This window comes from Phaseolus vulgaris, chromosome 5 (assembly GCF_051622355.1).
Source record: "Phaseolus vulgaris cultivar YP4 chromosome 5, ASM5162235v1, whole genome shotgun sequence".
Lineage (NCBI taxonomy): Eukaryota > Viridiplantae > Streptophyta > Magnoliopsida > Fabales > Fabaceae > Phaseolus > Phaseolus vulgaris.
The window spans coordinates 7,186,261-7,199,135 of NC_143502.1; the positions used below are offsets into that span (position 1 = coordinate 7,186,261).

Here is a 12,875-nt window from a genome sequence, read left to right on the forward strand (position 1 = left end):
CAATTAAACTATCACACACATTGTTTTCCACATGCATTATGTCAATACAATGTCTGAATTTTAACTTCGATCAATACGGAAGATCAAAGAAGATTGATTTTTTCTCCCATATGTTTTTCACAAATGACTTCTTTTTTTTTACTTTCTTAAGGTGTGGTCTATGTTATTTACCTTTTCATAAATCTGAATACCAGTCTATGAAGTTGGTGGACTGTCAGTCTTTTGATGTCCATTAAAGGCTTTTTTCAACCTTCGGTAAGGATGATGACTTCTAAAAAATCTTCGATGTCGAAGATATATTGTTTTCCTTCCATGTTTCAACTGTTGAGAAGTGTGTCTTCTTTGGATATTGAACATGCTTTATGACCCATGACACTATACTCTGACAAGTTCCCATATGCTAGAAAGTCATTGATGGTGCAAAATAACATTGCATGCATCTCAAAATTATCATTAGAAAAATCGTCAAAGACTTCAACACCCTGATCCCATAGTAACTTTAAATCTTCATAAACAACATTATGTATTTTCGCTTCATGCACAATCCAGGAGGTAAGCTGAAAATAACTAGTAAAACAGGCCATGAACTGTGGTTCATACTCAAATTACCAAACATATTCATTCCATCTATAGCTAAACCAAGTCGGATATTTATTGACTCCTTATCAAAATCGGGAAACTCGTCATCACATTTCTTCCATTGAATAGAATCACTTGGATGGCGGTACGTGCCATCACATTTCCTATACTATCTTTATCTTTTTTCTTTCAAATTGTAACACAATAACCCATACATCAGACATTTTTTCAACAATTCATACTCTTTTCTTATATAATGTGCAATCATTAGGACATGCATGTATATTTTTATACTCCATATCCATTAGACAAAAAATATTTTTTGCCTCATAATTACGATTAGGTAGATTATTTCCCTCTGGAAGAATTTCCTTCAACAACAGAAGCAATTATGTGAAACTTTTATTTTTCCAACCATTTATTACCTTCAAATTCATCAATCTTAACATCACCAAAAACTGTGTGAAGTTAGTTGATTCAGGATATAATGGAGTCTCCGCATCAATTAACATACTTTCGTAACCATGTGCTTCTGTAAAAGACTCAGCTCCAATATCACGAATCATGTCCTCCAATCAATCATCATCCATTGTATCATCAATGGTGGACTGAACATATTCTTGGAATACGAACACATTTGGTAAAGGTAATAATTCACCATGCCATGTCCAAGTTGTATAAGATCGTAGAAACTCGTCACATAAAAGGTGCTCCCTAATTTTGTTAACATCCAATTTTCTCCCGTTCAAACAATTAATGCGCAGACACCTAAAATTTACTCCATCACCACTTCTATTGGCATTATGTTGCACAAATTGTATAAATTATTCTACTCCTCTTTCGTACTCATCACCTATGCGGGCTGAATTAATCCAATCTCGATCCATATGTATGTTTTGTAATGGTCATTGAGGTGTTGACTAATGCATGTAAAATCTCATATATTTTTATTAAAGATGTGAACCTATTCCATTCAGGAAGATCACAACTAGAAAATCATTAAATAGAAACCAATTATAGAGATAAAAAATTAATTAGTTGCTATATGGATTAAATTAGATACTGTTTTAGAGCCAAAACAATTATTGGTATCTAAACTAGTTTCTATTATTGATAAATAGTTTCTAAATTGATATTTAATTAACTACCTAGATTTTAAATACTAATTATTTAGATTTTAAAGTTCGTAACGTAAAAAAAACACTAAAAAATAATATTTTTTCGTAATATATTAAACATGGTTAATCCGTCTTCATGTATAAAATAGTAAAAACATATAATTTATTAAAAAGTAATGGTTATCTGATAAAATCAAATATAATTTTTTTTTTGGTCATAATATATAATGACTTTAAAATAAATTATAAACATTTACAATTATGTTATCTATATTATTTAATAAAATTAATTAATTTGTAGATCTAAAAATAATTAAATTATCTTAATTTAGCTTTTATTTTAATTATTTTAACTATCTTAATTAATTTTTTATTTTAATGTTAAAGAAAAAAAATAAGGATCATGACTTAAAAACATTAAAATTAGTAAATATTTAAAATTGATAAATTTTTATACTGATCCGATATTTTTTAATCAGACTCTTTATGTTTTGGTTGAGTTAGATTAGTCTCGAACGAAATAATAGGATAGTGATATATTATCTTCAAAAACAGATACCAGGTGGGCTTGTGTGAACATGAATTTAAGCAAATAAAAAATAAGTGTTAAAAAATGAGATGAAATGAGTCTAAAGAAAAAATAAATATAGTAATACCAAAAGATAAGAATGATAAATAAATGAAAAGTCATTGTATGCATCCATAACGACTGAGTCAATTTTGATACACGCAATTGATTGTTTATTGAGATATGTGTTTTCCTGTGTACTTTGAAAGTAACGTGCTTGTGTAGAAGTCAAGATTTTAAAGTAAAAACAGAGAAAATCCAAAAGAATATACGCGTAATTTTGAACCAAAGAGAACGTGTGATAGTATTATTTGGAGTTAAGCTCTAGGAGATTTTCTGATTATGCAAATGGTACGTTGAGTAATATAGTGATATTTGAATGATTCAAAGTTCACATCTAGCTATAAATATGAAGGTGCGAGTGTTGTTTTGTAATGCAAATGAGTTTGGTATTTCAATGTTCTTGATCATTTCTGTTCTTGAAGTTGAATGAGTATGGCAGATGAGGTGGTTCTGCTAGATTTCTGGCCAAGTCCATTTGGGATGAGGGTGAGAGTTGCACTTGCTGAAAAGGGTATAAAGTATGAGCGCAAAGAAGAGAACTTGAGGAACAAGAGTTTTTTACTCCTACAAATGAATCCAGTTCACAAGAAGATTCCTGTTCTCATCCACAAGGGCAAGCCCATTTGTGAGTCTCTCATTGTTGTTCAGTACATTGAGGAGGTTTGGAATGGCACAAACCCCTTGCTGCCTTCTGACCCTTACCAGAGAGCACAAGCAATATTCTGGGCTGATTATGTTGACGTCAAGGTACCCTTCTTTGTTTCATTGTTACTTGTAATTCCTTTACTGTTTTGTGCGTGTTATGCTTTTATTATAGAATGATGAGCCATTTATTTGTTTAAAATTATTGTGCTTTATTTTGTTAAGTACTAAAATATTAACAAAATAAAAATTAATTTTAAAAATAAAAAATAATTAGTTGTTATATGATAGAACAATGACTACCTATACTTAGACTAAACTTAAGCTATAGGAAGACTAATAAAACCAAATTATTCTCTTCTTTCTCATTTAGAGAAATCCTGTTACCTAAATAGGTGATTGAATTTGGGTCGGTCTATGGTATTGGGCTTGTCTTAACAATACTATCCGTCGTAGAAGACATTTTGTCTTCAAAGTGGAATCTTGGAGTCAATTGAGTCACATGAGTGTGATTGGTTAGGAGCCGGACACTTTGAATATTAAGTTTAGTTGGTGGGGTGTCATTGGAGGAAGATGAGGGTGTATTATTTTCATGGGCTTCATGGTTAATATTAGGCTCGAAATGGGTAGGATAATTATTAGGTTTAAGTGTGGGGGAAGTTATGTGAGGATGTCATTTGTGATTTAGGTTTAGGCGTGGGAGGTGCTTTTTCATAATTAGGATTGGGCATGCGTGGTGTGGTGGAGTTGGAAGAAAATGGGAGTATAGTTGGTATTTGGGCTGTGGAAATATAGGTGGGTAGGGTTTGTGTAGTTTAAAAATTAGGATTACGTAAGTGAGGAGCAGGACTTGATTGAAGGAAGGTTATGGATGGAAATGCTCATTAATAAGTACAATTGTTGTTGCTTTTTCTTTTTTGGTTGTATTTGGATGTGATCCGCGGGAGAGATGAAGTTAGCGGGAGAAACAATCTTTGGGGTGGATGTGGGAGGTGTAGTTGCAGGCAACGTTGAGCGACGCAATGGCGGTTGGGGTGCTGGAAGTTGAACGGATCTAAGCGCTGGTAGAGGTGTTGTGGGGTGAAGCCTGGTGTGCGTGGAGGTTGTTTTAAGTGGCACTGGGCGACGCGATGGTTGGAGCGCTGGTGGTGGAGTGGCTCAAGGTGCAACGGGGGGTGTTGCAGCATGCGACATGGTGTGCACAAAGGTTTTTCTAGGGGCTGTATGGAGCAGTGTGGCGACGGTGGTGGCATGGTGCAGGTGTGGATGGCGCTGGTGGTTTGAAAATAATGGACCCTGCTAGGAGGGGGAACATGTGCTTCTATGAGCGCTTGTCGGGTGTGATGGTTCTCAAGCTGCGCTTCAATAGCAGATATGCATTTTTGGATGGAGTTTAGTATTTTATTTATAACTTTTGTTTGGGTTTTGGGAGGCATGGTAAAAGTAATGAAAGCACCAATGACAGAACAATGGTTACCTGTACTTAGACTAAATTTAAGCTATAGTAAGACTAATATAAAACCAAAATCTTCTCTTCTCTCTCATTCAGAGAGACCTTGTTACCTAAATAGTTGCTTGAGTTTAGGTTTGTCTATGATATTGGGCTTGTCCTAACATTATATTATCTAAATTAGATACTAAAAAAGTCATTGATATCTAAATTACTTGTTGTGATTAATAAATAATTTTTAAATTGATATCAAATTAATTGGTAATTAAAACCTTGGCAACTAATTAGATACCACTTAATTAGATACCAATTTAAAAGTTATTTATTAATTATAGAAACTAATTTAGATATTGTTCTAGTATCTAATTTAGTCAATATTAACAATTAATTATTTTTTTTTCTTTGAATTTAGTTTCTATTTAATGATTTTTCTAGTAGTGTAGGATTAGTTAAGTCCCTAATATAAATATTTTTAATTTTGTATTTTAATTTTTTTCCATTAAATACTTAAAATTTGTATATTTTCCAATTGAATCCTCTAAGTGAGGTAGCTACATTTTCCTTCTATTTTCTTGCTTACTAGTTTCCATTATTAAGAAATTTGAGATTATGTAGTTAATAAAAATGATGTTATGATTAATATAAAACATCAAATGACTTTTATTATTTAACCGAAAAGGTATTGGATAAAAAGAGAGTGTCACCTTCATCTATATCAATGGTGGTATGGTGATGATAAAGACATTCCATTTATCTTATAAGTGATGACAAAACATGATGAGCATGACAACTTCATTATTGAACATGTTTTAAATAAAAATAATAAAACCATTTATCGTTTTACATTAAAGATAATGTCTTTCTATATTAATTACCCAACCTTATATTATTTTAATACATGGAGACAATTAAGCAAGATGATAGAAAATATCAAACTCATGTAACTCAGTTAACGAAAAAATTAAACGACAGAGACTAAATCTAAGAATATAAATTTTTTAGTATTAATATAAATTCAATTAAAAATACCTAAATTTAGAAGAGATTTAAAACTTAATTAAATCTTTTCTTTATATGTTTTACCGAGATTCTTCACCACCTATATTAAGTGGTTTAGTTAATCTTATTTGAAAGATTTGTGTTCCGCGTTTTTTTTTCTTTGTAAATAATGTTGCTTTGAGTTTTTCTTAATTTCTTTCTTATATAATTTTCTTAATTTTTTATTTTTAATTCTTTTTTAAAATAATTTGTGAAGAATTTTTTTTAAAGAAGTATATGTTTACTTTGACAACATCAAAGTATATGATGATCTTTATTACAAAGTGTACTTTAAGTCTAACTCAACTTCATAAAACCGACTCATGGGTGAGGTTTGCACCCACCTATATATATAATGAAATGTTTTTATCTCTAGTTGATGTGGGATCTTCTACCTCTTTTAACACAATATCTCTATGTATTTATGAGTACATATTTTGTTATCTTTAACATAAGTGTCTCTTTGTGTCAATTGTGATTGTGAAATAGATATTTAATAACTTGGAGAAGATTTCGAAGTCAAAAGGAGAAGAAAGAGAAGTTGCGAAGAAGGAGTTGATAGAAGGCCTTAAACTGTTGGAGGAAGAACTGGGAGATAAAACTTATTTTGGAGGAGAGAATCTTGGTTTTGTGGACATAGCACTTGTCCCAGTCTACCCTTGGTGGAAATCCTTTGAAACCTTTGTGACCCTAAACATAGATGGTGAGTGTCCCAAGTTGACTGATTGGGCCAAGAGGTGCATCCAAAAAGAGTGTTGCCAATAACCTTCCTGGTCCACAGAAGGTCACTGAGCTCACAAGAAAGATCTTCGCCATTGAGTAGGTATAAAGGTTCCACGTATGCAAGTGTTGGTTTTATTTTAGCTTTCCATTAAATAATATTTTTGCAGACATTTTGATGTGCAAAATTCTTGCTTTCTGTAAAAGTATAATTTAAAAGAAAAGTTATATATCATGGCGCAAGTATATTAATTAATTAATTTTATTTATACATAATTAAAAAGAATATTTGAAAGAAATATTCCATTGTTAAATAGGCATTAGCAACATCAATAAGTAGATGGGTGTTTGTTGTTAACATTACTAGAAAATTATTAATTATTAAGATTTTTTAATTATTAATCGTAGAATTTAAAATAATTAATATTTAATTTTTTATAGTTAAATAGATATCAATTTAGAAATTATTTTATAAATTTTATTAATAATATAAATTATTTTATATATCAATACTTTTTTTTAATTTTTAAGATAATATCTGATTTAATTAATTATTTTTTATTTTTAAAATTAATTTTCTTTTAATATAATATTACTTAGAAAAATTAATAATGAATATAGGTATCATCTATGGGTAATGGTGTACCATCCTTGGATAATGGTGTATTTCAATTATATAAAAAGTTATTTGTGCATTACGTGCAAATATTTTTCTATCAATAATATATATATATATATATATATATATATATATATATATAATGGTGTAGTTAGATTAGATATGAAATTATCTCTTTGTGTAATTTTCCTTTTCCATCGGTGATATCACGTACAAATAAAATTTGTTTGTAATAGAAATAGGAAATTTTCCATTACTAATTTTCATATGTAAGTTTGTTGGTTAAAAAAAGATGATATGTAAGTTGCAAATGCAAAAGAAAAAAAATCCATTTGTAATCAAATCCATAATATTTTTAAAAAAATCTTCTATTGCTACCACATTCGTTATTTGAATCATTTGAAAAAGCTAGAAATCATAGATGGGATTTGAAAAACCTATCCTTTTTCATGCTAAGCTTCATTTGGTCCAGTGAAATATTCATATGATAAGTGAAAAATCTTTTAAATTTATGTATAATGAAATAATTGACCTTTGCATTCTGAAGGTTTTCAATGTTCAGACTAGAAAATTTAGTATAAGAGTTTAAAAGGTAGATTGGTTTATGTAGAATTAGTTGGTAAAAGTTATGTTGATAGTGTTGCTAAAGGTTGTATCGGTCACGTTGTGAGTGATGGTACTTTTAAAGGTAGTAGATGATAGTTTGCTAAAGGATTTATTGCCTATCTAGGAATGAAGTCCTCTATTGACGTTGAGTTTATGATTGTCATTGTTGTAATAAAGATTTTTATAGTTAAAAACTATAGATGTGTTTGGCTTGAATGTGACTCTTATTTAGTTTGACATGCTTTTCAAAATTTTGTTATTGTTTCGTGGAGGTTGAAATCTCATTGGTAATAGACTCTTAATGCTTCTTAAGCTATATGTTTTGAAGTCTCCTATATCTTTCAATTGGGTAAATATGTTGATGGTTTTGTTAACATTGGTCTTCTAAATATATTGGATTATCTATGGTTTGATTCTTTACCTTCTAGTTTTCATTTTATTTTTTTTAGAAATCATTTAAGCCTCTCAAAGTTTAGATTTGGTTAAATGTTTGGAGGCTAATTATTCTTTGTACAAGTTTTGGTTTCATCCTTTCATAACTTTTTTTTTATTTTCTTTCTTACTTTTATGGAATATATCATTAATAAAACTTTAAAGTCTCAACCTATTTAAAATGTTAAAATTTTATAGTAATACTCTCCACATGATATTAGTAAAAAGAAAGTTACAAATATTTTCACTATGCTATTAAAAAAGTTGAGTTATTTTACAAAATAAAAACATTTTAATATAATAGAAACTTAATTTTAAAAAGACAATAAAAAAATGAAATAAAATATACCATTTTTTAAGTGCTTTAACAACATTCCCTAATTTTCTCCTTTGTTTAATAATCATTGAACATTTTTTAATTTAATCTTTATTTTATTTATTATTTTGCATAGCATATATAAATACTATGTATTGTAGTTATTAAATGAGCAAAAATAAACAAAAAATTGTATCTTTACATGAGGGTGTTCTACGTTAAACTCATTATGTACAGATCTTGACAAAGTGCTTCAGTTTATTATAATTAATGTCTCAATTGCCGTCTGAATCTGATACTCTTCTCAAGAAATGCCACACAAATGAAACAACATACACAAAAACATCAGTGATAGGGACTTTTTTTTGTTAGAATAGTTTATTATCATCTCAATTATCATCCTATTCGACCTTCTCTCTAAGTTGACTTTCCAACTCCTGTGTCACTCACTTGTGGTTCCAACTTTAGTTTTCTTTCAGCAATGGGAGATGAGGTGATTCTGTTGAATTTTTGGTTAAGCCCTTACGGGATTAGGGTCCGGATTGCACTAGAGGAAAAGGGCATCAAGTATGAGAATAGAGAAGAGGACTTACGCAACAAGAGCCCTTTACTCCTTCAGATGAACCCAGTTCATAAGAAAATACCAGTTCTCATCCACAATGGCAAACCCATTTGTGAGTCACTAATTGCTGTTGAGTATATTGACGAGGTTTGGAAGGATCAATCTCCCTTGTTGCCTTCTAATCCTTACCAGAGAGCACAAGCAAGATTCTGGGCTAACTATGTTGACACCGAGGTACTTTACTTCTGTCGGGTGCTTCATTATTAGATTTTGACTGTTTTTTCTTTTATTTTTATCCTGAATAAACTACATTGACACCTTCCATGCTTTCTTTGAAATTCGTATATATGTTTGAAAAATTTATAATATCCAGCTGAACTTCCTGTGTGCAATAGTTATATAAGCATGCCTTGAGGTTTTGGACAACTGAAGGAGAAGAGAGAGAAGGTGCTAGGAAGGAATTTTTGGAGTGTCTAAAGTTATTTGAAGAACAACTGGGGGATGAGCCTTATTTTGGTGGAAACAACTTTGGCATCGTTGATGTTGCACTTGTTCCTTTGTTCTGTTACTTTTATACATTTAGTTTGTATGACAATTTCATCAGCGAGGCACAGTACCCCAAAATCATTTCTTGGGCTAAGAGGTGCACCCAAAAAGAGAGTGTGTCCAAAAGTTTTCCCTCAGAGGAGTTGGTCAAAGAGTATTTATCCCAGAAGAGACAACACAAAGGATAGATTAGAGGCAGGGTGGTCAAAGAGCCTGTTTCCCAGAAGAGAAACAGAGGGTAGACTAGAGGTATATGCCTATAGGAAAATATTGCCTCTGGTTACTTTGTGTGTTGTGTGTTCTGAATAAAGGAATTACTTAAGATGCATATTTGGTTTTGCTACTTATGTTCTTTTTAATGGATATTTATGATTCAATAGAACAAGCACTTTTAAGCTCAAATTGTATAAAGATGTCATATAAGTCCTGATATTGGTTTGCAAGTCAAAGATATATGATCTCTTTAGGCATAAACTACGGACAGCAAAAGGATGTGCACAAAGCCACAACAAATTCCATAAAAACAACTTCATTTTGGAAACTCATAACAAGTTTTGAAACCGCAATAAGCATGTATATATTAAAGAAAATGTGGTTTTGTTCTTACAGTCATGATAATTTAGATTTTGTAAGGATTACACTGGCTTATTAAAACAGAAAAAAATAAGTATCTGAATTTGTATCTAGTGTAAACGTTAGGTTTTTCACAGAAACTCTCTCTCGCAGTTCTAACAAACAGTTTGATTTAGTTCAATATAAATTTATTCTTATAATGGGAAACAGATATAGGAATATAATTAAAATGAAGAAACAAATTTGTGAGTTCAGAACTTCATTAAGGCTTGCAACATCTTGCATGTGACCAGCTTGTGGGTATTGTTCCATTTACCTTTGACCTCGGAGTTGAGTACTTTTACAATTTTCGGCTAATTATCAAAAAGACACTTGTTCTTCAAACATATATGGTATGAACTCAACAAAAAGGATTTATACAGTTTCCTTTTGGCGGTTACATATGCCATGTTTTGCTACTCTAAAGGATGATTTTAATGCTTATGGAAGGTTTAAGAGTATTTAGTAGCAGTTTTATGTGAATTTTGTTCTAAATTTTATGCTGCAAAATTGAACCTCTTGACTACCACCAATAGTTCTCCCACTTCATTATTTTGTTTCTAGATCAACCTCTGAGGCATGCAGGTTTTTCATCTTTGAAAATGCTAACTTTAACTTCAGTTTGAGCATAAACCAATACTAAAAGTGTTCATTTCCTGACAGTCATTTCTACATGATAAGAAAACCATTTGAGGATTTTTACAATGTAAATACTATTATTAATTTTTTTTATCAATAAAGAATAAATAAATTAAAAGAAACATTGCCTCAACCTTTATACAAGTACCATTACATCCCATAAACATAACCAACCAGTAGAGACTAATATATGCCTAGATTTCCTAATGACTATTACTGCAGATTATGCAGCAAATTCTGCATAAATAATACAAAATCCCTAGACGCCAGCATCTATACTGCCATACTATTATCCTGCTGAAGCACAACCCAACAGCTTCCCCTTCATCTACTATTATTGTTCTTGTTTGTAGTTTTCATCTATTGTTACATTAACCATATGAATAAGTATATATGTCCTCTTCTATCTTGTTATCAATTAATCCTTGAAAAATGTGAAATTTGTGATTGAACTTCCACTGCGAAATAGATTTGAGCATACAGTAGAGTGGAGGTAGTGTGCCTATAAGAAAATAAAACATTGCCTCTAGTTACATGTGTGCTCTATCTGCTGCACAATGGCAATACAAACTAAGGAGATTTTATTAGGATTACCTAACTAAAGCAATAGTAAATAGCAGAATCTGTGATAACAATAAAAGCTATGTCTATCACACATAGGCAAATTCTTACAGCTTTAAGAAACACCTAGTGTCTCCTTAATTCAATAAATTTTTTGTCTTATAATCTAAAACACCCTCATAGACCTCCTTCTCATCTGCAAGAGTTTCAAATACACTTTCCTTCTGCATGCATCTCTTAGCCCAGGAGATAAGTTTTGGACACACAGGTTCCACTTTGAAATTGCCAAAGGTCTCGTAAGTATAAAACCAGCAATAGAAAGGAATGAGAGCAACATCAACAAACCCAAATGTTTCGCCACCAAAATAAGGTTTATCTCCAAGAAACTCCTCCAAATGCTTTAGGCTCTCTAGGAAGTCCTTCTTTGCCACCTCTTGCTCATCTCCCTTTGAAATCCACACCCTTCTAGAAGAATGATACACCTGCATTATTTATCACATAAATCGTTATTAACAGCTTTCTAGAACATATATGCTTAGTTCTTATCTTCAAATTTTGAAATCTACCTTCTGATCTACAAAATCAGCCCAGAACTTGGCTTGTGCTTTGAGGTACGGATCAAAGGGGAGCAAAGGAGATTTGTTGTGCCAAACCATATCGATATACTCAACAATTATGAGGGACTCACAGATTGGTCTTCCACCATGTATGAGAACTGGAATTTTCTTGTGAATTGGGTTCATTTCTTGAAGCAAGGGGCTCTTGTTGGTGAGATCCTCTTCCATGTACTCATATTTGATTCCTTTCTCAGCTAAAGCTATCTTAGCTCTCATCCCAAACATACTGAACCCTGAGCTTAACAAAACCACCTTGGCCTCCTCCATGTTGCAACAACTGCACTAAGAAATTGAAGTGAACAAATATCTGAAAGTTTGGTTATCTTTGGACCAATAGAAAAGATACTGGTGTCAAACTAGTTCTGTGTAATGAATACTTTAATCAAAACTTATTCATCAACATGTCTTTCTTAAACTTGACTTTGAAACTTATTGTAATAAATTAATAATACTTATTTTAAGAAACATTTTGCATGAATCCAGTGAAATTCATATATCGAATGATCACAAATTCCATATCCTTAACTTCAAATAAACTCTTTTATAACATTGCGATTATTGAATTTGAAAGAAAGCATAACACGCGCAAAAGCAAAATTTTACTTTGTTAAGAATATTATTTGTAATGAATTTACTTATCAAATTTAACTATAAAATCATGCATCTTCCATAAACATATTAATAGTACGAAATGAAAAACATGTAAAGAAAGGTTGTATGAAAAAACAATTATATTCATTATATTAAAAACATGAAACATATTTAATACTTCTTTTGGCTCACTATAGTTTTTGGGAATTAGGGTATTCTTTTCTCAATATGAACCAGCCCAAATAAATTTTGCATCCTCTTTTGTTTTTTAATTCTCTTATTTATAGATCATTCAAGTAATCCTTAATTAATTAACTGAAATCGTGTTATCATGATATTTTCTTCCTTTTCCAATAATTTTGTTATGCATTTTAACAAAAAAATCAATAATGTTTTTCGCACTTCTTCAGCTTGGAGAACCCTTTGATCGCCTTGTGGCCGAGTACTTGGAAAATCTCAAGTCATGGGCCTTGTTAACACTTGGGCCTATGACAACACAACTATTTTTAAATTATTGAAAATGTTTACTAAAAAGTATAAAATGCTCCTAAATTATGCTTGGCAGTTTCTTCCTGCACCCCCACACTCTTATGCAA

At 31.1% G+C, this 12,875-nt stretch overlaps 3 protein-coding genes across 3 annotated transcripts; 2 read left to right on the plus strand and 1 right to left on the minus strand.

Moving 5' to 3' along the window:
- Positions 1 to 2,584: 2,584 nt before the first annotated feature.
- LOC137835013 (glutathione S-transferase U22) lies at positions 2,585 to 6,434 on the plus strand. Its single transcript, XM_068643303.2, is given in 3 exon segments — positions 2,585 to 3,075; positions 5,948 to 6,210; positions 6,212 to 6,434. Coding segments are annotated over 3 exon segments (654 nt in total). The 5' UTR covers positions 2,585 to 2,754; the 3' UTR covers positions 6,282 to 6,434.
- Positions 6,435 to 8,393: 1,959 nt separating this feature from the next.
- Positions 8,394 to 9,733, plus strand: LOC137835012 (putative glutathione S-transferase). Its single transcript, XM_068643302.2, has 2 exons — positions 8,394 to 8,947; positions 9,109 to 9,733. The coding sequence occupies exons 1-2, from the start codon at positions 8,633 to 8,635 to the stop codon at positions 9,445 to 9,447; spliced, it is 654 nt and encodes a 217-aa protein (XP_068499403.1). The 5' UTR covers positions 8,394 to 8,632; the 3' UTR covers positions 9,448 to 9,733.
- Positions 9,734 to 10,935: 1,202 nt separating this feature from the next.
- On the minus strand, positions 10,936 to 12,109 carry LOC137835011 (putative glutathione S-transferase). The gene is made up of 2 exons (XM_068643301.2): positions 11,638 to 12,109; positions 10,936 to 11,553 (listed from the first exon to the last, which is right to left on the minus strand). Exons 1-2 carry the CDS (start codon positions 11,953 to 11,955, stop codon positions 11,209 to 11,211), a joined length of 663 nt encoding a protein of 220 aa, XP_068499402.1. The 5' UTR covers positions 11,956 to 12,109; the 3' UTR covers positions 10,936 to 11,208.
- Between the last annotated feature and the right edge of the window lie 766 nt (positions 12,110 to 12,875).

Bases quoted from the DNA above. Each gene is read 5' to 3' on its own strand.
- LOC137835012 (XM_068643302.2), top strand. From the start codon at position 8,633: ATGGGAGATGAGGTGATTCTGTTGAATTTTTGGTTAAGCCCTTACGGG. The intron at 8,948-9,108 runs GTACTTTACTTC...TGTGTGCAATAG, and splicing joins CTAACTATGTTGACACCGAG to TTATATAAGCATGCCTTGAG.
- LOC137835011 (XM_068643301.2), bottom strand. From the start codon at position 11,955: ATGGAGGAGGCCAAGGTGGTTTTGTTAAGCTCAGGGTTCAGTATGTTT. The intron at 11,554-11,637 runs GTAGATTTCAAA...TAAATAATGCAG, and splicing joins CTGATTTTGTAGATCAGAAG to GTGTATCATTCTTCTAGAAG.